The 23,580-nt window shown below is 49.1% G+C and overlaps 1 protein-coding gene across 1 annotated transcript in view; it reads right to left on the reverse strand.

Annotated features, from left to right (window-relative positions):
• Positions 1 to 23,580, reverse strand: part of TBC1D19 (TBC1 domain family member 19) — a 1,311,239-nt gene that overhangs the window by 730,498 nt on the left and 557,161 nt on the right. The window contains exon 8 of the mRNA XM_085643323.1: positions 4,639 to 4,749. Within this exon, the coding sequence (XP_085499449.1) occupies positions 4,639 to 4,749 (111 nt within the window). The remainder of the gene's footprint in view (positions 1 to 4,638; positions 4,750 to 23,580) is intronic.

The raw sequence follows: 23,580 nt of genomic DNA on the forward strand, positions 1-23,580 counted from the left end.
ACTCCCTCACAGACTGATTCAAAACTTCCTTTTGTTGAACTGAATGACTCTCAGTGCTATAAACAGAAACTCAGGTCCAGATCTAAACTGTCGGACGATTTGATTGTTTAAGTCCTCTCCAAGGTGAAGCGGTTGAATCTGTCCCGACATGCACCCTTTAGGTCTGAATCATGTAGAGTCCAGAATCATAATGAAACGACATGCTTATTGTAAATTACTGCGTAACCACTGTATTGTGACATTATTAATTTTGTTTTTATTGAGTATTTTAGTAATTATTACGAGTATGATTTTGCACATATATCATCCTGTTTCTAAACGTGTTTTCAATATAACTGATGAACATTCTTTTAGTGACCTACCGCCACATGAATTATCTTATAGACTTGCGCTGCGCAATAACACATTCATTAGTATGTTACATCATTCCCATCAGACTAGTAATGCGACCAATTGTTGGGTGTGTGGCCGACTCCCTCCCTATCAGAATAACAAAGGAGTTCTGCCTTTCTTTCCACATCCATTTACACACAATGGCTCCTGTGGAGCATGGTTTAGTTTATTAAATTCCATAGACCCAGACACAGCAGTTTATCAACAACATTGGATATGGGGAAATCTGAATCTAGTTTTATTCAAAGTCTGTCACCCTAATAAGGAGGGTCACCCCAGTAGAACAGGAACTGATTTAGAAAATGAAGTGTATAAATTAGGTAATTTTACACCTAATCTTATGATTTTGAATGTCAAATCCGAAGTTGAACTAATTTTGCCCACTATGTCAGTATTTCCAGTTAAGGGTGAATTATGTGTGAGAAAAGTTGGTTCCATACATATGGGCCATAGCCAATGCGTTACTACAGTAGAATATAGTGATCAAGGCAAATCTTCATTTAGAGCTTCTCGCCATTCTTACTTTATATATTTGTAGAGCGCAAACTAACTAATCACCTGTAAGGGTCTCAAGGCGCTGGGGGCTGTCAGGGAGATTAAGAGAGCTATTGCCCAGCGTCATATAATGCTGAGCTGATCTGCCTCTGGTGCTCGGGTTCAAACCGTGAGCCCTGTGCTCCGGATTTAGCTGTCCTGGCTGCTGCGCCACACCTCGACCGATGATTAAAATGCTGTATTTTGAGTTCTTTGTAGGTAACTAATCTGGGTGGCTTGTAAACCAGCATAGAGGATTTCACACAAAAAGAGTTTATGACTGCACTGACCATGAACGATGTATTGTAGAGACATGATAAGCCTCAACATGTCTTCTTCCGAAAGACACCATGTCACTACTTAGTGTCATGATAACATCAAAGCTGGCACTTACTTTGCACCTTGGAAACTGTCATGAAATTTCAAATGAAGATAATCTGGTAGGAGGTCGTTGGCATTCCTCCAAGCTTGCCTTTCCCAGAGGTCTCTGAAGATCTCCAATGAAGGAAGATTTACATTCAAAAACTAGGTATAACGAACAAAAGAATATCACCCTGTTGTTAAACACATGCAATAGCACGCGGAGATATAATTAGTAGGTAGTAAGTTATACCGAGCCTGTGTAGCCATGGCACTTGAACCCTCCCAGTGGGCTAGGAAAGCATGGGAAAGCGACCTGGGGCAGCCACTGTCTGATAAAGTCTGGTACTATTGTTGTACTCAAATTGGGCGTATTTCTATCAACCACAAATACAAACTCCTACATTTCTAATTCGTACATAGGGCCTATAACACATCCAAAGATTTGGTGCGAATTGAACCCACACAGAATGATCAATTGTGATAAAATTAGCGTAGACTACGCACAGTTGCATCCCCAAACTTCAAGACCAAAAGATATATATAGGGCAACCACTACGAGATTATTTACTCTGGAATCAGACAATTCAGCACCGTTCCTATATTCTGTGTTAAGCGTGTACCGCCTCACCAAGACGCCGGACCCTAAACAGATCTCAAACTGTTGCCGTCACTATGCACAGACTTTCATAGTCGTACTATGTCAACAACTTGTCTATTTTTTTGTTGACCTGAATATTGATGTACCATATGTAGTGATGTCTGCTTTCGTATCCTTGGGAAATAGGTTATTGTTTGCTGTTGCTGTATGAAAATCAAATAAAGTTTTTTTTAAAAATAGTAAGTGATAAAGGAAAACTATTGGGGATGATGCAAAATGCAGAGAACGTTTGGGTTACCACTTATTCCTAATGAGAGAGAAAGGAACTCCACAACTTGATGAGACTGCCATTTGTATTCGTCATGACCAGTCTATCTAGGAGATAAAATGGTGCACGAATATTGCAGACATAACCAGGGGCACTTTTGGGTACATGTTTAGGTCGAAAACTTGATTTGATGGGGTCAGACAATTATTTTCTAAATTGATATGAAGTAATTCAACCATAATTCTCACATGCTCTTACCTAGTACAAGCAAGATGTTAATTAAACTAAATTGGGGAGAATGGTGGGGTCAAGTCTATTTATTTATTTTATAGGAAAAACTACAAAAGCCTTTTATGGGCTATCTGGGATGATACCCCTGATTTAAGGGACCTGCTAAAATGCTTATAAATGTGCGGAATGAGTAGTGAGGCCTGTTCTCTGAGGACACATGTTGGAGCAGAATCCATGGTTAAACCAGCTGAGTTAAATGCCTGAAATATGATTCATTTGAACGTAGTCGATTTAGAGATAAAGTGGTACAAGGAAGGCTGGGCATCTCAGCACTTAGGGCACACTGTTTAGCAGTTACGGCCAGCTTAGAAGTCATAGTATTACTTTTTCAATAAAAAAATGATTTAGTCTTACACTTAGCTGAAGGGATGCAAACACACACCCTAGCAATGATGTGTGGTAGTTACTGAAGATAGTCGTAACTGCCTTCTAAGTTGGCTTTGTGCTCTTTTCCATTTTTTTTTAATGCCAGCTTAATATTTTTTCAGTATGGGGTGGTAAATTTGTCAGCATTGCACTGAAATTTCTTCATTTTGAATCTCCTTTGTGGTTAGCCTCTTTAAGAGTTTTGCGGTTGGCGTTAAACTATCGGACATAATGTAAGAGAGTCCTTTATTTGGAGAGATTGAAGGTGAGGGAACCATGTTGCTCATACTTGAGAAAAAACAGAACATTGCAAGCATCACCCTGGGAAGAAAAAGTTGAATGAAATTCTGCCACTTGTTGAGTAAAGTACGGATGATTAATGATTAATTTTGTGTGAACATTTTAGAATTGATATTTTAAGGCTACTTAAGGCTCAGGGAGCAGAGGGTAGGGAAAGCTGAAAGTTGATCTAGACCTGGTAAGGTCAAACAACTGAACAGATATGTTCAACCCTGATAGCGATATTCCACCCGAACACGGCATCAAGTATGTGGTCTCTGCTGTGGGAAAGCGCGTTCACCGACTGAGGTAAACCCATGTCAAAAGAGTGGCCTTGGCATCAAAATGTTCACCTTGGTTTAAAGTCTACCAGCTTACTGACTGAGGAAGCCTTCGCAGAAAAAGAACCTATCAGGTCAAGTTAGTTATTTCACAGTAACACATTTAGGAGCCATGGCTAGGTTAGGAGTGTTTTCAATCTGGATAACTCTCAGAGATGTCAAGATGATTTGTGTACAGTACAGCATTCCCTCCACCTCTATCAATGTGTCTACCTTGGCGTAGTGAGAGGTAGCCTATGGGGACTTAACTGGAAATGGTCACCCGCTATTATATCAAGTCAAGGATTCAATTATATGTAATCAAGAATTCAACCAAACGGCTGATATTAAACATAGAAATGCTAAAATTACAACAAAGACAGGCAGAGGATTTAAATCTAGTATGCAATCTTTTGCAGGCAGTGAATTGTAAACTAGATTTGAATAAGTCTGCTAACAGAATGAATACTAGTTTTTAAAAACACTTGCACCCTGCGATAACTACCTGCAGCTTCTGGCCTTCTTTAAATTGGAGCTACATCTATAAAGAACAGGACACCTGTAAGGGCTGGGATTAGCCCATGCATTTTAGAGATATGAATAATGTCCGGGCCCATACGCGCCCTCCCTCTGCCTGTGGAACCCTTCGCTCACTCGTGGATCCCCGGTGCCAATATCACCGCATGCATGTTAAAGACATCTCTAATGGCTTTGTGAATGCTTGTTAATTCAGTGAAAATATTTTAAATATTTAAGATGTAATTTCAACGGAGCTCTTTTTACAGTTCAAATTTTCTGCATTTGCATCCCAGTACGTTATTTAAAAAAGTATCGTTTCCAAGTTTACAAATACTGAATATGACATCCTACTTCTTAGAGTCTTAGAATGTCATTTCGACAGGCCCAAACTACAGATTGAAATGAGACTTTCCAGCCCGTAACAACAGTGCAGAAAAAACACAACACTAGCCAGTCCTAGAGCACGTTCCAGACGCTTTACTACACAAATGCTAGTAGAGTGAAGTCACATCATTTCTAACACTTACTAGCAAACATAGTTTTCGAATATTCAATAAGCTAAAATACAATATAAATATTTTGAATGAGTAGATTCGCTTTTCTCTTTTTAGATAAATATTTCCATACCACTGTTAGTAAAACTGTCAAAACAACACTTGTGTGAATTAATCCCTTCTGCTAATATATATCTAAGTGTATTTACTCACCAATTCAGGAATGTCTTTCACTTGTAGTGGAATCTGAATTAAACCAAGGTGGCTGCTGAAGCTTGGCTGATCGCTGCTGTCATAGTTTGGGTTGCGGAGATTAATTAAAACCTTTAAAACCAGAAGGCAAACAGATGGAATTATGTTACATTCTTCTGTCGACAGAATGGATAGTCTTGTGGCATTTTGGTAATGTAATACTATATAATCTTCAATGAACAAAATAAAAACTGTTCATTCCGAACCATAAAACTCATATAGACAAAAGCATTATTTTCAACTGAAATGCATTTCTCCTGACTGTTACCTGGGAAATAATTATATATATGCACTGTCTTCTCACAAATGATGGAATTTGAGAAGTCATAAGAGTTGTTGTGAATGCTATGATTTCACATGGTATAAATTGTGTAATACAATGCATGGAGAAAGGGTGAGTTGTAGTTAATGTAGTATGGCGAGTGATGCGACAAAACTGTGTACGTTGGCACGCAACTTATAGAAATTTGAAGGTGGTGAGTAAATTCTAAATGTAAGTTACAACTATAACTTTAGAATTTCGAATGTTTGTATAGTTGAAGTCAGGAGTGCAATGCCCATTGGGCCGAAAGGGCTTCGTCCCCTCCCCGCCCCCCGTCGCGTGTCTGAGCAAGGGCTGCTGGGGGCTCGGCTGGGCAGTGTCTGGAGTCTTATCTTCGGCACACCCGAGTTTTTTACAGGCTTTAAAGACCATTTGTATAATTACATACATTTGTAAACTGGTTACAGAGGCTTAGTTTTATTTCTGGTTCCAGTGCCCCCTGGGCCCCCACTATGCCTTTACCGTTGCTGTAGTGTGGGGATGCATGTCCTGAAAAGGAATATAAAGTAGGGTTGTCAAAAGAAAAATGCCAGCCATGTGTTATTTAAAGAGCCTGCAAAGATCTTGTATTGTCAAAATAAGGTTTTAAATAAAAAAGTATGTATTCATTTGTAATGTGACTTTCATGTCTTTGTTCCCTTTAATTATCAGTCATAGATCATTCAGGCAGCCCTAGAACATAACTAAAAGTGCTTTTTATTTATATTTGCTGTTCAAAGTATGCACTGATAAGTGCTGAAAATACGGTTTTAGGTGGCTGTTTATTTTGTACCGTCTGGGACATCAAAATAATGAGCTGCCAACCTTAATCAGAAGACTGGAAGGTTGTTGCAGGATCAGCACATTATTTATATCCTCCACCCTTGATCCCTGATTAATGCCATAATAGCAATAGTTGAACTTGTATCTTAAACCCTACGCCTGGTTTTTCCGTCTTCTTTTTATATATATGTTTTGTTGTCTATATGAATTGCTTAATTTGTTGAATGTGAGAATGTGGAGTGTTCGATTGGTGAGATTGATGTAAATATATGTGTTTGTATTTGTATATTTTATTGTATAGAGCTCTCTTTGTGGGGATATGATATATTGTTCATTCTACCATTTAATTAGTTTTGATAACATTGTTTATCCCATTTAATATTTATTCATGTTTATTGTATCCATGATTTTGTGTCTTCTTTGTCCTGTTGACTTGCTCCAATATATATAAAAAATAATAAAAAAAGAAATGTTCTTTGAAAATTAATTGAAATTCATGTATTATATTTTCAAATAAATACAGTATTTATGTTATCCGTTTTGTTGATATGTTGTGTTAAGTATTGTATTCTCCCCCATTTGTAAATTCAGGCTGTGGTTGTTATTGTTTGGAGACGTAGACTCGCTCCTTTATTATCAAGTGGCAGGTGACATCTTCCTCCCTTGTTCTGAGGGTGGAATTTCTTTTGCTTAAACCCTACGCCGCCATCAATAACATGCTAAATTACTACAAGTGTTGTCTCAATGCAGGGTGCATTCCCAGACACACTCCTCATTCTCGCCCTTCACTTTCACGCTCACCCTGCACTCAGAGTTCACAATGCACTCACACTGAATACCATGCACTCACACCATTCACCCGCTCACCCTTCACTCACAGTGGTCACTCTACAATCACAATTCATTTGCGCAGTTCACCCTGTACCTCACCCTGCAGTCACATGAGTACACTACTTACCCTGCACTCATGTGACACTTCACTCACCTGTCCCCCTCACTGTTCAATCTGTAATCTCACTCAAACAAACGCATCACTAACCATGTATTAATTCGCCCCACTCTGCAGTTACATCCACACCCAAATTCATATGGTCACCTCATTCACCTCTTGTCACTCCTCTTACCCTACTCTCACACGGTCGCATCTCTTGCCGTGCACTGACATGGACACTCCTGCCAACCGCTATAAAAAAGCGTAATGTTTGTCAGAAAGGTGCTATAGAGAAATGAGGTGCATTGTTGGTGAGTGGTAGTGGGGGAATTTATGGAGAAGGAGGAAATGGGCACCAAAAAAGAGTGTTGAACCGTGTGCGACCAGAGCTAGGGCCAGCACTGGCTGGGCGTGTTAGCCCCCAGTGGCGTCTCCTCCGCTATGGCGGAGAAGCGTCGCCTCACTGCTTTCGAGCAGTGGAAAGGAAATATTAAATGATAATAACTTTAAGTTATTATCAGTTTATGTTTCCTTTGCAATGGGGCTGGTCTGCTCAGGGAGCAGGGGAGGAGTGGTATGCCCACTCCCAATGCGCAATGACTGTTTGGTCAGCCTTCTTGGCCCGCCCAAACAGTCATGCACCTTCTCCCCTTCTCCATGCAGGCTGCATTGCAGCCTGTGTGGAGAACATGCCGACCCCTACAGCCCCTGACTGAGCACCATTAAACCGTGCTCAGACCAATCACAACGCTGCATTGCAGCATTGTGATTGGCTTAGAAGAGGAAGCCTGGCTGCCTGCTTCGTGTTCCTGAAATCAAAAGCAGTAGAGCAGGACCAGAGACGCGGCACCCGGCCGGCAGAAAGGTATACTTTACATTTTTTTTCCTCTTGTAACCCCCTCACCCTGCGCGACTCCCCACGCCCGCCCCCGCAACTTCACCCGCGAGCCATGCCACCCACCCCTGTTAGTCCCCCGAAATTCGGGTCTAGTTGAGCCCCTGGTTTAAGATTGGTTAGTATAGAAAGAATAAATAAAGTGTTCCTAACTATAAAATACTTTTAACTTTTGGGTTTTCAATGGATACCAATGTTTTTTTTATTTTTAGAAAAAACATTTGGGAAATTGTAGAGTTTACTGTCGTTGAGTGGAGTGTCAATAAGTAGAGGTTGGTACAGTAGACTGAAGTAGAATATTGTAAAATATACTGTCGCAGGGTGGAAGTGAGTGGAGTGGAATGTGGTACAGTAGAGTGGCGCACAGTGGAATAGGGTATAGTGTAGTGGCACAGTGGAGTGGCATGGAGTGGTGAACAGTAGAATAGCCTATAGTGGAGTGGCGAAGACTGGAGCAGCGTAGAGTGTAGTTTGGTAGTGTGTAACAGCGTACAGTGGATTTGCGTAGAGTCCAGTGGCATAGAGTGGAGAGACGTACAGTGGAGCATACAGTACAATAGTATAGAGTGGAGTGTCATACAGTGGATTGGTGTAGAGTGCAGTGAGGAGAGTGGAGTGAGGAGAGTGGAGTTGCATTCAGTGCAATAACAGAATGGAGTAGCATAGAAGAGAGTAGTGTAGAGAACAGTGCCATAGACTGGAGTGGCACAGAATAAACTGGCGTAGTGTTGAGTGGCATTGAGTAGAGTGGTGTAGTGTGGAGAAAGTAGACTAGAGTGGTGTACTGTGCTGTGGCGCACTGTAGAGTGGTGTATAGTGGAATACTGTACATCACAGTAGCATACAGTGGAGTGCCATACAAAGGAATTATGTACAGTGCAATAGTGTAGAGTGGATTGGCGTACAGTGTAGTGGTGTATAGTGGAGTGGGGTACACAGGAGTGTGTAGAGTGGAATGACGTACAGTGGAATAGTATGGAGTGGAGTGGCATTTAGTGGAGTGGCATAAAGTGCAATGGAGTACAGTGGAGTGTTGTAGAGTACACTGGCGTTGAGTGGGGTGAGGTGCAGTGGAATAGCATAGAGTGGAATGAGAGAGTGGAGTAGTGTACACTGGAGTGGCATACAATGGAATAGTGTAGACTGGAGTGGGGTAGAGTGGAGTGGCGCAGAGTGGAAAAGAGTAGATCGGAGTGTTGTAGAGTGGAATACCATAGAGTGGAGTGCTGTATAGTGGAGCAGGGTACAGTGTAGTGGGGTAGACTGTAGTGGTGTACAGTGTAATAGCATATTGTGGAGAGGCTAGAGTGCAGTGCTGTAGAGGTGTACAGTGGAATAGAGTATACTTTAGTGGCATTGGGTGCAGTGGTGTATAGTGGAGTGGCATACAGAGGAGCAACATATAGTGGAGCAGCGTACATTGGGTCGGTGTAGAGTGCAATAACATTGAGTGTTACAGGTGTACAGTTTAGAGAGTGGAGTGACATAGTGGTATAGTGTACAGTGCAGTGACGTAGGAGAATGGAGTGTCATACAGTGGTGTAAGGTACAAAGTAGTAGAGTACAATGGATTGGTATAGAGTGGAGTGGTGTAGAGTGGCATAAAATTCAGTGATGTACAATGGAGTAGATTGGAGTGAGGTAAAGCGGAGTAGTGTACAGTGGAAAAGCCTACAGTGAAGTGTAACACAGTGGAGTGGAGCGGCATAGAGGCAAATAGCACAGAGTTGAGTAGTGTACAGTGTAGTTGCGTGCAGAGGAATAGCGTATAGTGGAGTGGCGTACAGTAGATTGGGGTACAGTGGAGTGGGATAGAGTGAGGAGGGGTACCGTGGAGTGGCATTGAGTGGAATAGCATACAGTGGAGTGTTGTACAGTGTAGCCGCGTAGAGAAGAATGACACAGTAGAATAGCAACAGCGGAGTATGAAGAGCGGAGTTGCGTGGCATGGACTGTGTTACAGTGTATTAGCATACAGGGGAGCAGCCCAGAGTGAAGTGGCGTAAAGTGGTGCAGCGTACAGTGGAGTGAGGTACAGTGTACTGGCATACAGAAGACTAGAGTAGATTGTAGTGTCGTACAGTGGAGTGGCATAGAGTGTAAAAGCGTAAAGTTGGAGTGGCATACAATGCAATTGCGTGAAGTGGTGTAGAAGGGAATGGCATTCAGTGGAATAGCATACAGTAGACTAGCATACTTTGATATAGTGTACAGAGGAGTAGCGTAGAGTAGCGCAGAGTAGCGTGTCATACAGCAGAGTGGCATACACTGGAGTGGCGTAGTTTGGAATAGCGTACAGAGAAGTGGCGCAGTGTGCAGTACTGTACAGTGGAGTGCCATAGAGTGGAGTGGCATAGAGCCGAATAGCTTAGAGTGGAGTGGCGTAGAGTGGAATAATGTGGAGTGGAGAGGCGTACATTGGAGTGGCGAAGAGTGCAATAGCGTACACTGGAGATGCGAGATTGAAGTTGTATCCAGTAGAATAGCATAGATTGGAGTATCATACAGGGAAGTGACATAGACTGGAGTGGCATACAGCGGCATTGCATAGAGTGGAGTGGCATCTATACTCTATGAAAAAGAATAGTATATGTTGGAAATAGCCCTTTTAGCAGGGTTATCCCCAAACATTTTGCTTCTTCCTCCTATTTTTCCTGATCTGCTCTTGTCGACTATTAGACTCTTGCCACTTTACCACTGCTAATCACAGCTAAAGTGCATAAGCTCGCTGAGTAAATTGTAATTATCATTGGTTATTGTTAGACTCGGGGATCTCTGATTGGCGCAAGGTTGTCCTTGTGTCAAGCAGGAACCCTCTCCTCTATGTCAGGGCGCAGGATAACCCCTCGTGAATGACCCTTGCTCACCCTCTAGGTGCGTGGCGTGAGCAGCCAAGGCGATTCCTCAGGCGTTGTTGGTTAAGCACTTACAATCACACACACAGTAAATACATCAATCCCCCCAGAAACGGACACCAGACTTGGATATGTAGAAAAATACGCTTCTTTATGTAAAAATAGTTATCTCAATATGCAGATTTATCACAAGACTAGTAACGTTGTTTGGATGCCACCAGGTTATAAAGCAGACAAGCTGGTCTTTAAGCGGGTACTTCTTTAGTCTTTTACCAATGTCACTTGGGGGATTCCAGTCTTGACTTACTTCAGGCCTACCGCGGCTCACGCATCTGCCGTGGGCGCGCCTTCGCCGTGCACAGCTCTTCCCGGCAGCTCCGGGGCGGCGGGAGGTGAGACAGGCGTGCGGTGCGGTGAGTATAACGGGGAAATAAGGCGGTGCGGGCCCCGAGCCCGATACTGGAACTCCTTTAGTGATGTGGAGGGTCGGCACAGGTCGGTGCGACTCTCAGCTTGGGAAGTGTTCTTGGGTCCTCAATCAGCGGGTGTGGGCAAGTAGGAAGGCGCGGCCAGCGACCCTTAGCACGGCGGTGCAGGGGGGTCTCCACAGCGGGGGCGGCGCGGCCTGGGGGTGTTCCAAGGATAACGAAGCAGGGTCACAGGGCACGGTCCGTGCAGCTTGTGACCCGGCGAAGATCACGATCGTTGGAAGGATTCCGGCGGGAGGGGTGACAGCGCTTTCAGCGCGCTCCAGTGGCAGGCGGTGACAGGGGTGCAGGCAACCTAGCCCGGGGACAGAGAGCGGCTCCGGACGGAGCGGGGCTCTCACGGGTTTGAGGCAGGCAAGCTCCTGAGTGTCACGGCCCTAGGAGGGGCGATGAGGGGCGCAGTGTCTTTCCAGCGGGATGCACACACGGCTCGAATTGGAGGACGAGCAAAAGCACAGAGAACCCACTGGTCCTGGTGTTCAGTTCAGGGGGCAAGCTCAGATCAAGCCCTTGGAGAATGTTCAAGCACAAAGCAGCAAAGTCTTTTCAGCAAGTCTCTTCCTCTCCTTTCTCAGCAAGGCAAGCAGCAGGCCAGCTCCTCCAGCGTCTTCTTCTCCTTCTAGTCGGGCAGAGGTTCTTTGTGGTAAAACAGGATTCTGATTTCTTAGGAGCCAGGCTCCTACTTTTATACAGTGATTCTTTTGTTCTTTAGCGCCAGGGGGCCTAGGCCTGGCCCAGTCCAGTTCTGGAGCACTTTGTTATGGTGACTCTGCTCTTTCCTTTCAGCAGCAGGGCAGAGACATCAGCCGCTCCACAGGGGGCGGCGCCGGCTTTGTGGTGGCAGAGCACAGGTCTATTCAAGAGTCAAGGTGTACTCCTCCCACCCATCCTGGTGTCATCTCTCTACCCACCACCTGGCAGCCAACCTGTCTCTGGGGATTCCCCAACCCTGCTCCTTACTGTTGCTAGGCAGAACACACACACACAGCAGAGGTGGACTGAAATGGCCAGGTCAGTAAACACTAACTTTCTAAAAGTAGTATTTACAAACCCAGGATATTAAAATAAACTTGACTACAAGAAGTATTTTATTATTCTGAGTTCAGGCATACTAAACTCGATATTCTACCATGCTCTCTGAGTCTACTGGGGTCACAGCGTGTAGTGACTCCAGGAGCCCATTCTGGCCTATGGAGAGCAGGTAGCCTGCAATAGTGAAAAACGAAAATGGCTGTAATTCACTACTAAGACATGCCACACACATCAGGGCATGTCCTACCTTATGCCTACAATGCACCCTGCCCTTGGGCCTACCAGAGGGGTGGCTAATATGTAGGTAAGGGAAGGTTGAGGGACTGGCAAGTGGAGGCACTTGCGCAGTCAGCGCGACAGTCCCGGACTGCACGCAGGGTCTGCGGTGGCAGACCCTAGACACATTTTACAAGGCTGCTTTCTGTGGGTGGCGCAACCAGCGCTGCAAGCCCACCAGCAGCATTGGCATTCACAAGCCCTGGCACCCCCGGTGCACTTTACTGGGGACTGACAGTAAATCCAATAAACCAATCATGAACATCAATTACAGGTACACTTTACCTAGGGAGCACTTGCACTGCGGCACGGATTAGCCGTGGCGCAGTGCCCCGAGCGGACAACACCAGCAAAACATCGAGGCACACCATCAAAAAAGTGGAAGGGAAACTCATGCCAAGGTGCCAGGTCTAACACGTGTCCCCTCCAGCTGAAATGTGGGGAGAACTACCCTTGCCCAGGGGGTTCCTCGTCACTAAGGCGGAAATACCTGGACAGACCGTCAGCGTTGGCGTGATCTGTGCCAGGACGGTGTTCCACCGTGAAATCCATACCCTGTAGGGAGATGGACCACCTCAACAGCTTTGGGTTCTCACCCCTCATTTGCATCAACCATCTGAGGGGCCTGTGGTCCGTCTGAACCCCGGAAGTGAGACCCAAACAAGTAGGGTCTTAGCTTTTTCAGCGCCCAGACCACAGCAAATGCTTCTCACTCAATTGCACTCCACCTACTTTCCCGTGGAAGTAACCTCCTACTGATGAAGGCTACGGGTTGGTCCCAGCCCTCCTCAGTCATCTGTGAGAGAACAGCCCCTACACCATGCTCTGAAGCGTCTGTCTGCACTAGGAATTCCTTGGAGAAGTCAGGGGCCAAGAGCACGGGCGCCGTGCACATGGCAGTCTTCAGGGTGTCGAAAGCTTTCTGACAGGTGTCAGTCCAGATCACGTTCCTGGGCTGCTTCTTGGAAGTCAGCTCTGTCAAGGGGGCAACAATCGTTCCATAGCCCTTGACAAACCTCCTGTAGTACCCAGTGAGCCCTAGGAAGGCCCTCACTGCGGTCTGCGTCTTGGGGGGCTCCCAAGCCAGGATGGTCTCAATTTTGGGTTGCAAGGGTGCCGCCTTGCCACTCCTCACTTGGTGTCCCAAGTACACCACGGAACCCTGCCCGATCTGGCACTTGCTCGCCTTGATCGTGAGGCCTGCTCGGCGCAGAGCCATCAACACTTCCCAGAGGTGGCGCAGGTGTTCGGGCCAGGTGGCACTGAACACTGCGACGTCATCCAGGTAGGCGGCACTGAACTCATCCAGCCCAACCAGTACCTGGTTGACCAACCTCTGAAAGGTGGCAGGGGCATTCTTCATTCCAAATGGCATGACTCGGAACTGGAAGTGCCCATCTGGTGTAGAGAATGCTGACCTCTCTTTGGCCCCATCGGTCAAGGCGATCTGCCAGTACCCAGACGTTAAATCAAACGTGCTGAGGAACCGGGCAGCCCCTAGCCGATCAATGAGCTCATCAGCTCTGGGGATGGGGTGCGCGTCAGTCTTAGTTACTGAATTGAGTCCTCTGTAGTCCACACAGAACCGGAGTTCAGGTGTGGCTCCCGGCGCAGCAGCTTTGGGGACCAAGACCACGGGGCTGGACCAAGGACTGCTGGAGGACTCAACCACCCCTAGCGCAAGCATTTTGGAGACCTCCTCCTTGATGCAAGCTCTGACCCTGTCAGTTACCCTGTAAGCCTTGTGCTTCACAGGTAAGCTGTCTCCTGTGTCCACATCATGGACGCACCAATCTGTGACACCAGGAACCAGGGAGAACCTATCTGGAAACTGCCCCAGCAAGTGGCGGCAATCCTCCCGTTGTTCAGGCGTCAGGGTGGGTGAGAGGTTAACTCCATCCACTGACCCATCTTTCTCAGAGGCTACTAAGAGGTCAGGAAGAGGCTCAGTCTCCTCCTCCATTCCATCATCAGTGGCCAGCAGCATGCCCACTTCGGTCCTCTCTAAGTGGGGCTTAAGGCGGTTTACATGTAGGACCCTCAAAGGGTTCCTGGGAGACTGCATGTCCACCAAGTAGGTGATAGGACTTTTGCGCTCCACAACCTCAAATGGACCTGTCCACTTATCCTGAAGTGCACAAGGCTCCACTGGGGCCAAGACCCACACCTTTTGTCCAGGTTGAAGCTCTACCAGAGTGGCATTCCGGTCGTACCATCGCTTCATCTCCTCCTGGCTGGCTTCCAGATTTGCCTCAGCAAGTTGCCTGAAACGCCAAGTCTGGTTTCGGAAGGCCAGCATGTAACTGTATACATTCTGGGGAGGTTTCCTGGGAGATTGCTCCCAGCCTTCCTTTACCAAACTCAGAGGTCCTCTTACCGGGTGACCATACAGAAGCTCAAAGGGGCTGAACCCTAGAGACTTCTGTGGCACCTCTCGGTAAGCGAAGAGCAGGCATGGCAAGAGGACGTCCCACTTACGCCTCATTGGACCGTCTAGGCCCATGATCATGCCTTTGAGGGTTCGGTTGAATCTCTCAACCAACCCATTTCCTTGGGGGTGGTAAGGAGTGGTGAACTTGTAAGTTACCCCACACTCCTTCCACAGGGATTTCATATATGTGGATATGAAATTGGTCCCCCTGTCGCACACCACCTCTAGAGGGAATCCCACTCGGGAGAAAATTCCCATCAGTGCTCGTCCCACCACGGGGGCCGTCACTGTCCTCAGAGGGATGGCTTCAGGGTACCGGGTGGCATGGTCCACCAAGACCAGGATGAACCTGTTGCCCAGGGCTGTCTTGGGGTCCAGAGGCCCCACAATATCAATACCCACTCATTGGAATGGCGTACCGACCACGGGGAAAGGTTGCAGAGGAGCCTTGTGCTTCCCTCCGCTCTTACCACTTGCCTGGCAAGTCTGACAGGTTCTGCAGTAGGAATCTGAATTCTTGTGCATTTGGGGCCAGTAAAAGTGGGTGACAAGCCTGTCATAGGTCTTGTCCATCCCCAAATGTCCTGCTAAAGGCACATCATGAGCCAGCCCCAGTAGGAAGGTTCTGAACTTCTGGGGTACCACCAGCACACGGGCTGACCCAGGTTCAGCAGCCTTAGGCTCGGAATACAGGAAGTCACTCTCCCAGTACACGTAGTGCGTTTTGGCCTGAACACCATTGGCCTGGTCTGCAGCCTGCTGCCGCATACCCACGAGAGAAGGGCATTCTTTCTGCTCCCTGCAGAATTCCTCCCTGGTGGGACCTCCTTCTTGCTGCCAATGGGTCAGCTCAGGCAGGTCTCCCAGTTCGGCAATCTGTTCCCTGGTAGGCTCCAGAGCATCCCCCTCAGGGTCTGCTTCCTCCTGGGCCGTGGGAACTTCGGGGGCCGGTTTCCCGCGCCTCCTGCGCCTTCTCCCTAAGGCCGGTTCCTGGACCTCTCCCTCAGGCTCCAGGACCCTCTCAACACCCCTACTGGCTGCCATGGACCGGGTGGTCACGCACGCCCAGTCGGGTAGACCCACCATCCTCAGATGCGTGGTCTTCTCCACCTTTTCCCAAGGGGAGCTCTCCAGGTCGTTCCCTAGCAGACAGTCTACAGGCATGTCAGTTCTCACAGCGACTTGTAGAGTACCAGAGACCTCCCCCCACTCAAAGGGAACTTGAGCCATTGGACAACGACTCTCTATGTTGTCAGCATTGACAACCCTACAGTAGGCATTGGGTACAATCTGCTCTTGAGACACCAGGTGTTGCCTCACCGAGGTCACGCTGGCTCCTGTATCTCTAAGAGCCTCAACCTTCTTTCCATTGATGGTCACTACTTGCACATATTTCTTAGTGTTAGAGGGTAAGTAGGTTTCAGGGACCATCTCACTGTCTCCTAGCGAGACTAGGGTCATATGCGCAGGACCCCCACCCCCCTGGACTGCTACCTCCTCCCCAAAATTAACATTAGCTACTTGCCGGGGTGGAGCACCAGTGGGTGCTGTCTTACCAAACAGGCGACACTTAGGATCAGAGGCAATGTGACCCGGGTCACCACACCTGTAACAATTGAAGGGCCCCTTTGGAACAGGCCTACCTGTCGGGGCCCCGTTCTGCTGCGGGGGTGGGGGAGGCTGAGAACCCTTCTGCTGGTTCCCTTGGGGATTACTTTGGGGGCCTTTTTGGAACCCTTTCTGTTTACCCTTGTCCCCCCCACTCTTCTGCTGGGGACCCTGCCCACCTTTGGCGGAGTCTCCCACTTGACCCTTGTGGACCCTGGTGCTGAGCCAGCGGTCCGCCTCCTCAGCAAGCTTCCTCGGGTTGGACAGCTTGCTATCAATCAGGTGCTGGCGTAGCTCAGGAAAACATTGACTGGACAAGTGCTCCCATGCAATTAAATCAAGCAGCCCTTGATAATCATTCACTTTGCTACCCTTCACCCAACCATCCAGTGCTCTGCAGAAAAAAGTTACATACTCCACATACGTACTCTCAGGGATCTTCTTAGTCTCCCTGAACCTCTGTCTATATAGCTCAGGAGTTAACCCATACCTGGTCATTAAAGATTCCTTCATATGGGGGTATGAGGTCTGGACTTCTAGGGCCAAATCTAACAGTGTGTCACACCCTTCAGCAAGGAACCTTTCCCACAACCCCGCTCCCCAGTCTTTCTCGGGGACCCGGTGTGAAGACATGGCCACCTCATAGGCTCTAAACCACTGCCCTATGTCATCCTTTCTAAAATACTCCTTTACTACATCTTTGGGGATGTACACCTTGGACTCTACCTGCACCGGTGGAGTGCTGCCACCAGAAGGAGCGGTGTCCAAACATTTCGCCTTCAGCTCCAACTCCTTCAATCTTATATCATGATCCATTTGGCGTTGTTGTGCCTCCAAGGCCAACTTCTGCTTTTCCATTTCCATTTGTCCTGCCAACTTTGCTATCTCCATTGCATGCGCCCTGTCTGCTGCCCTGTCTGCCAGCTCCTCTGGCGACAGGACTCTGCTGGGCTCCCCAAGGTTGTCGGGTGGAACGATGTCCCCCGCATTCTGTGGGTCTCTTGACTCCTTCCAGGCTCTCAACGCCTTGGTGTACTGGACCTTCTTCTTGAATCCAGCACGGGGAACTCTGAATTTTACACTGTAGCCTTTCAATTGCTCCGCAGTTTAACCTTCCAGTCTCTCCCAATCCACCTCATCCATTCCAGAAATCACAGAGAGTGCTCTTCCAGCAGGGAGTGAGCCAGGCATGGTTGCAGTAATGGTCGATGTCTCAACAGTTCAAAAATGAAAACCTGTGGCTGCGTTACTTGGTCTGCTCTCACTATCTGGTGATTAATAATTCACTGTATGCAAACTATAAATGCAAATCCGAAATCCCACCGCTGCCACCAATGTTAGACTCGGGGATCTCTGATTGGCGCAAGGTTGTCCTTGTGTCAAGCAGGAACCCTCTCCTCTATGTCAGGGCGCAGGATAACCCCTCGTGAATGACCCTTGCTCACCCTCTAGGTGCGTGGCGTGAGCAGCCAAGGCGATTCCTCAGGCGTTGTTGGTTAAGCACTTACAATCACACACACAGTAAATACATCAATCCCCCCAGAAACGGACACCAGACTTGGATATGTAGAAAAATACGCTTCTTTATGTAAAAATAGTTATCTCAATATGCAGATTTATCACAAGACTAGTAACGTTGTTTGGATGCCACCAGGTTATAAAGCAGGCAAGCAGGTCTTTAAGCGGGTACTTCTTTAGTCTTTTACCAATGTCACTTGGGGGATTCCAGTCTTGACTTACTTCAGGCCTACCGCGGCTCACGCATCTGCCGTGGGCGCGCCTGTGCCGTGCACAGCTCTTCCCGGCAGCTCCGGGGCGGCGGGAGGTAAAACGGGCGTGCGGTACGGTGAGTATAACGGGGAAATAAGGCGGTGCGGGCCCCGAGCCCGATACTGGAACTCCTTTAGTGATGTGGAGGGTCGGCACAGGTCGGTGCGACTCTCAGCTTGGGAAGTGTTCTTGGGTCCTCAATCAGCGGGTGTGGGCAAGTAGGCAGGCGCGGCCAGCGACCCTTAGCACGGCGGTGCAGGGGGGTCTCCACAGCGGGGGCGGCGCGGCCTGGGGGTGTTCCAAGGATAACGAAGCGGGGTCACAGGGCACGGTCCGTGCAGCTTGTGACCCGGCGAAGATCACGATCGTTGGAAGGATTCCGGCGGGAGGGGTGACAGCGCTTTCAGCGCGCTCCAGTGGCAGGCGGTGACAGGGGTGCAGGCAACCTAGCCCGGGGACAGAGAGCGGCTCCGGACGGAGCGGGGCTCTCACGGGTTTGAGGCAGGCAAGCTCCTGAGTGTCACGGCCCTAGGAGGGGCGATGAGGGGCGCAGTCTCTTTCCAGCGGGATGCCCACACGGCTCGAATTGGAGGACGAGCAAAAGCACAGAGAACCCACTGGTCCTGGTGTTCAGTTCAGGGGGCAAGCTCAGATCAAGCCCTTGGAGAATGTTCAAGCACAAAGCAGCAAAGTCTTTTCAGCAAGTCTCTTCCTCTCCTTTCTCAGCAAGGCAAGCAGCAGGCCAGCTCCTCCAGCGTCTTCTTCTCCTTCTAGTCGGGCAGAGGTTCTTTGTGGTAAAACAGGATTCTGATTTCTTAGGAGCCAGGCTCCTACTTTTATACAGTGATTCTTTTGTTCTTTAGCGCCAGGGGGCCTAGGCCTAGCCCAGTCCAGTTCTGGAGCACTTTGTTATGGTGACTCTGCTCTTTCCTTTCAGCAGCAGGGCAGAGACATCAGCCGCTCCACAGGGGGCGGCGCCGGCTTTGTGGTGGCAGAGCACAGGTCTATTCAAGAGTCAAGGTGTACTCCTCCCACCCATCCTGGTGTCATCTCTCTACCCACCACCTGGCAGCCAACCTGTCTCTGGGGATTCCCCAACCCTGCTCCTTACTGTTGCTAGGCAGAACACACACACACAGCAGAGGCGGACTGAAATGGCCAGGTCAGTAAACACTAACTTTCTAAAAGTAGTATTTACAAACCCAGGATATTAAAATAAACTTGACTACAAGAAGTATTTTATTATTCTGAGTTCAGGCATACTAAACTCGATATTCTACCATGCTCTCTGAGTCTACTGGGGTCACAGCGTGTAGTGACTCCAGGAGCCCATTCTGGCCTATGGAGAGCAGGTAGCCTGCAATAGTGAAAAACGAAAATGGCTGTAATTCACTACTAAGACATGCCACACACATCAGGGCATGTCCTACCTTATGCCTACAATGCACCCTGCCCTTGGGCCTACCAGAGGGGTGGCTAATATGTAGGTAAGGGAAGGTTGAGGGACTGGCAAGTGGGGGCACTTGCGCAGTCAGCGCGACAGTCCCGGACTGCACGCAGGGTCTGCGGTGGCAGACCCTAGACCCATTTTACAAGGCTGCTTTCTGTGGGTGGCGCAACCAGCGCTGCAAGCCCACCAGCAGCATTGGCATTCACAAGCCCTGGCACCCCCGGTGCACTTTACTGGGGACTGACAGTAAATCCAATAAACCAATCATGAACATCAATTACAGGTACACTTTACCTAGGGAGCACTTGCACTGCGGCACGGATTAGCCGTGGCGCAGTGCCCCGAGCGGACAACACCAGCAAAACATCGAGGCACACCATCAAAAAAGTGGAAGGGAAACTCACGCCAAGGTGCCAGGTCTAACACGTGTCCCCTCCAGCTGAAATGTGGGGAGAACTACCCTTGCCCAGGGGGTTCCTCGTCACTAAGGCGGAAATACCTGGACAGACCGTCAGCGTTGGCGTGATCTGTGCCAGGACGGTGTTCCACCGTGAAATCCATACCCTGTAGGGAGATGGACCACCTCAACAGCTTTGCGTTCTCACCCCTCATTTGCATCAACCATCTGAGGGGCCTGTGGTCCGTCTGAACCCCGGAAGTGAGACCCAAACAAGTAGGGTCTTAGCTTCTTCAGCGCCCAGACCACAGCAAATGCTTCTCGCTCAATTGCACTCCACCTACTTTCCCGTGGAAGTAACCTCCTACTGATGAAGGCTACGGGTTGGTCCCAGCCCTCCTCAGTCATCTGTGAGAGAACAGCCCCTACACCATGCTCTGAAGCGTCTGTCTGCACTAGGAATTCCTTGGAGAAGTCAGGGGCCAAGAGCACGGGCGCCGTGCACATGGCAGTCTTCAGGGTGTCGAAAGCTTTCTGACAGGTGTCAGTCCAGATCACGTTCCTGGGCTGCTTCTTGGAAGTCAGCTCTGTCAAGGGGGCAACAATCGTTCCATAGCCCTTGACAAACCTCCTGTAGTACCCAGTGAGCCCTAGGAAGGCCCTCACTGCGGTCTGCGTCTTGGGGGGCTCCCAAGCCAGGATGGTCTCAATTTTGGGTTGCAAGCGTGCCACCTTGCCACTCCCCACTTGGTGTCCCAAGTACACCACGGAACCCTGCCCGATCTGGCACTTGCTCGCCTTGATCGTGAGGCCTGCTCGGCACAGAGCCATCAACACTTCCCAGAGGTGGCGCAGGTGTTCGGGCCAGGTGGCACTGAACACTGCGATGTCATCCAGGTAGGCGGCACTGAACTCATCCAGCCCAACCAGTACCTGGTTGACCAACCTCTGAAAGGTGGCAGGGGCATTCTTCATTCCAAATGGCATGACTCGGAACTGGAAGTGCCCATCTGGTGTAGAGAATGCTGACCTCTCTTTGGCCCCATCGGTCAAGGCGATCTGCCAGTACCCAGACGTTAAATCAAACGTGCTGAGGAACCGGGCAGCCCCTAGCCGATCAATGAGCTCATCAGCTCTGGGGATGGGGTGCGCGTCAGTCTTAGTTACTGAATTGAGTCCTCTGTAGTCCACACAGAACCGGAGTTCAGGTGTGGCTCCCGGCGCAGCAGCTTTGGGGACCAAGACCACGGGGCTGGACCAAGGACTGCTGGAGGACTCAACCACCCCTAGCGCAAGCATTTTGCAGACCTCCTCCTTGATGCAAGCTCTGACCCTGTCAGTTACCCTGTAAGCCTTGTGCTTCACAGGTAAGCTGTCTCCTGTGTCCACATCATGGACGCACCAATCTGTGACACCAGGAACCAGGGAGAACCTATCTGGAAACTGCCCCAGCAAGTGGGGGCAATCCTCCCGTTGTTCAGGTGTCAGGGTGGGTGAGAGGTTAACTCCATCCACTGACCCATCTTTCTCAGAGGCTAGTAAGAGGTCAGGAAGAGGCTCAGTCTCCTCCTCCATTCCATCATCAGTGGCCAGCAGCATGCCCACTTCGGTCCTCTCTAAGTGGGGTTTAAGGCGGTTTACATGTAGGACCCTCAAAGGGTTCCTGGGAGACTGCATGTCCACCAAGTAGGTGATAGGACTTTTGCGCTCCACAACCTCAAATGGACCTGTTTACTTATCCTGAAGTGCACAAGGCTCCACTGGGGCCAAGACCCACACCTTTTGTCCAGGTTGAAGCTCTACCAGAGTGGCATTCCGGTCGTACCACCGCTTCATCTCCTCCTGGCTGGCTTCCAGATTTGCCTCAGCAAGTTGCCTGAAACGCCAAGTCTGGTTTCGGAAGGCCAGCATGTAACTGTATACATTCTGGGGAGGTTTCCTGGGAGATTGCTCCCAGCCTTCCTTTACCAAACTCAGAGGTCCTCTTACCGGGTGACCATACAGAAGCTCAAAGGGGCTGAACCCTAGAGACTTCTGTGGCACCTCTCGGTAAGCGAAGAGCAGGCATGGCAAGAGGACGTCCCACTTACGCCTCATTGGACCGTCTAGGCCCATGATCATGCCTTTGAGGGTTCGGTTGAATCTCTCAACCAACCCATTTCCTTGGGGGTGGTAAGGAGTGGTGAACTTGTAAGTTACCCCACACTCCTTCCACAGGGATTTCATATATGTGGATATGAAATTGGTCCCCCTGTAGCTCACCACCTCTAGAGGGAATCCCACTCGGGAGAAAATTCCCATCAGTGCCCGTCCCACCACGGGGGCCGTCACTGTCCTCAGAGGAATGGCTTCAGGGTACCGGGTGGCATGGTCCACCAAGACCAGGATGAACCTGTTGCCCAGGGCTGTCTTGGGGTCCAGAGGCCCCACAATATCAATACCCACTCGTTGGAATGGCGTACCGACCACGGGGAAAGGTTGCAGAGGAGCCTTGTGCTTCCCTCCGCTCTTACCACTTGCCTGGCAAGTCTGACAGGTTCTGCAGTAGGAATCTGAATTCTTGTGCATTTGGGGCCAGTAAAAGTGGGTGACAAGCCTGTCATAGGTCTTGTCCATCCCCAAATGTCCTGCTAAAGGCACATCATGAGCCAGCCCCAGTAGGAAGGTTCTGAACTTCTGGGATACCACCAGCACACGGGCTGACCCAGGTTCAGCAGCCTTAGGCTCGGAATACAGGAAGTCACTCTCCCAGTACACGTAGTGCGTTTTGGCCTGAACACCATTGGCCTGGTCTGCAGCCTGCTGCCGCATACCCACGAGAGAAGGGCATTCTTTCTGCTCCCTGCAGAATTCCTCCCTGGTGGGACCTCCTTCTTGCTGCCAATGGGTCAGCTCAGGCAGGTCTCCCAGTTCGGCAATCTGTTCCCCGGTAGGCTCCAGATCATCCCCCTCAGGGTCTGCTTCCTCCTGGGCCGTGGGAACTTCGGGGGCCGGTTTCCCGCGCCTCCTGCGCCTTCTCCCTAAGGCCGGTTCCTGGACCTCTCCCTCAGGCTCCAGGACCCTCTCAACACCCCTACTGGCTGCCATGGACCGGGTGGTCACGCACGCCCAGTCGGGTAGACCCACCATCCTCAGATGCGTGGTCTTCTCCACCTTTTCCCAAGGGGAGCTCTCCAGGTCGTTCCCTAGCAGACAGTCTACAGGCATGTCAGTTCTCACAGCGACTTGTAGAGTACCAGAGACCTCCCCCCACTCAAAGGGAACTTGAGCCATTGGACAACGACTCTCTATGTTGTCAGCATTGACAACCCTACAGTAGGCATTGGGTACAATCTGCTCTTGAGACACCAGGTGTTGCCTCACCGAGGTCACGCTGGCTCCTGTATCTCTAAGAGCCTCAACCTTCTTTCCATTGATGGTCACTACTTGCCCATATTTCTTAGTGTTATAGGGTAAGTAGGTTTCAGGGACCATCTCACTGTCTCCTAGCGAGACTAGGGTCATATGCGCAGGACCCCCACCCCCCTGGACTGCTACCTCCTCCCCAAAATTAACATTAGCTACTTGCCGGGGTGGAGCACCAGTGGGTGCTGTCTTACCAAACAGGCGACACTTAGGATCAGAGGCAATGTGACCCGGGTCACCACACCTGTAACAATTGAAGGGCCCCTTTGGAACAGGCCTAC

Source organism: Triturus cristatus, chromosome 2_2 (genome assembly GCF_964204655.1).
Source record: "Triturus cristatus chromosome 2_2, aTriCri1.1, whole genome shotgun sequence".
Classification (NCBI taxonomy): Eukaryota; Metazoa; Chordata; class Amphibia; order Caudata; family Salamandridae; genus Triturus; species Triturus cristatus.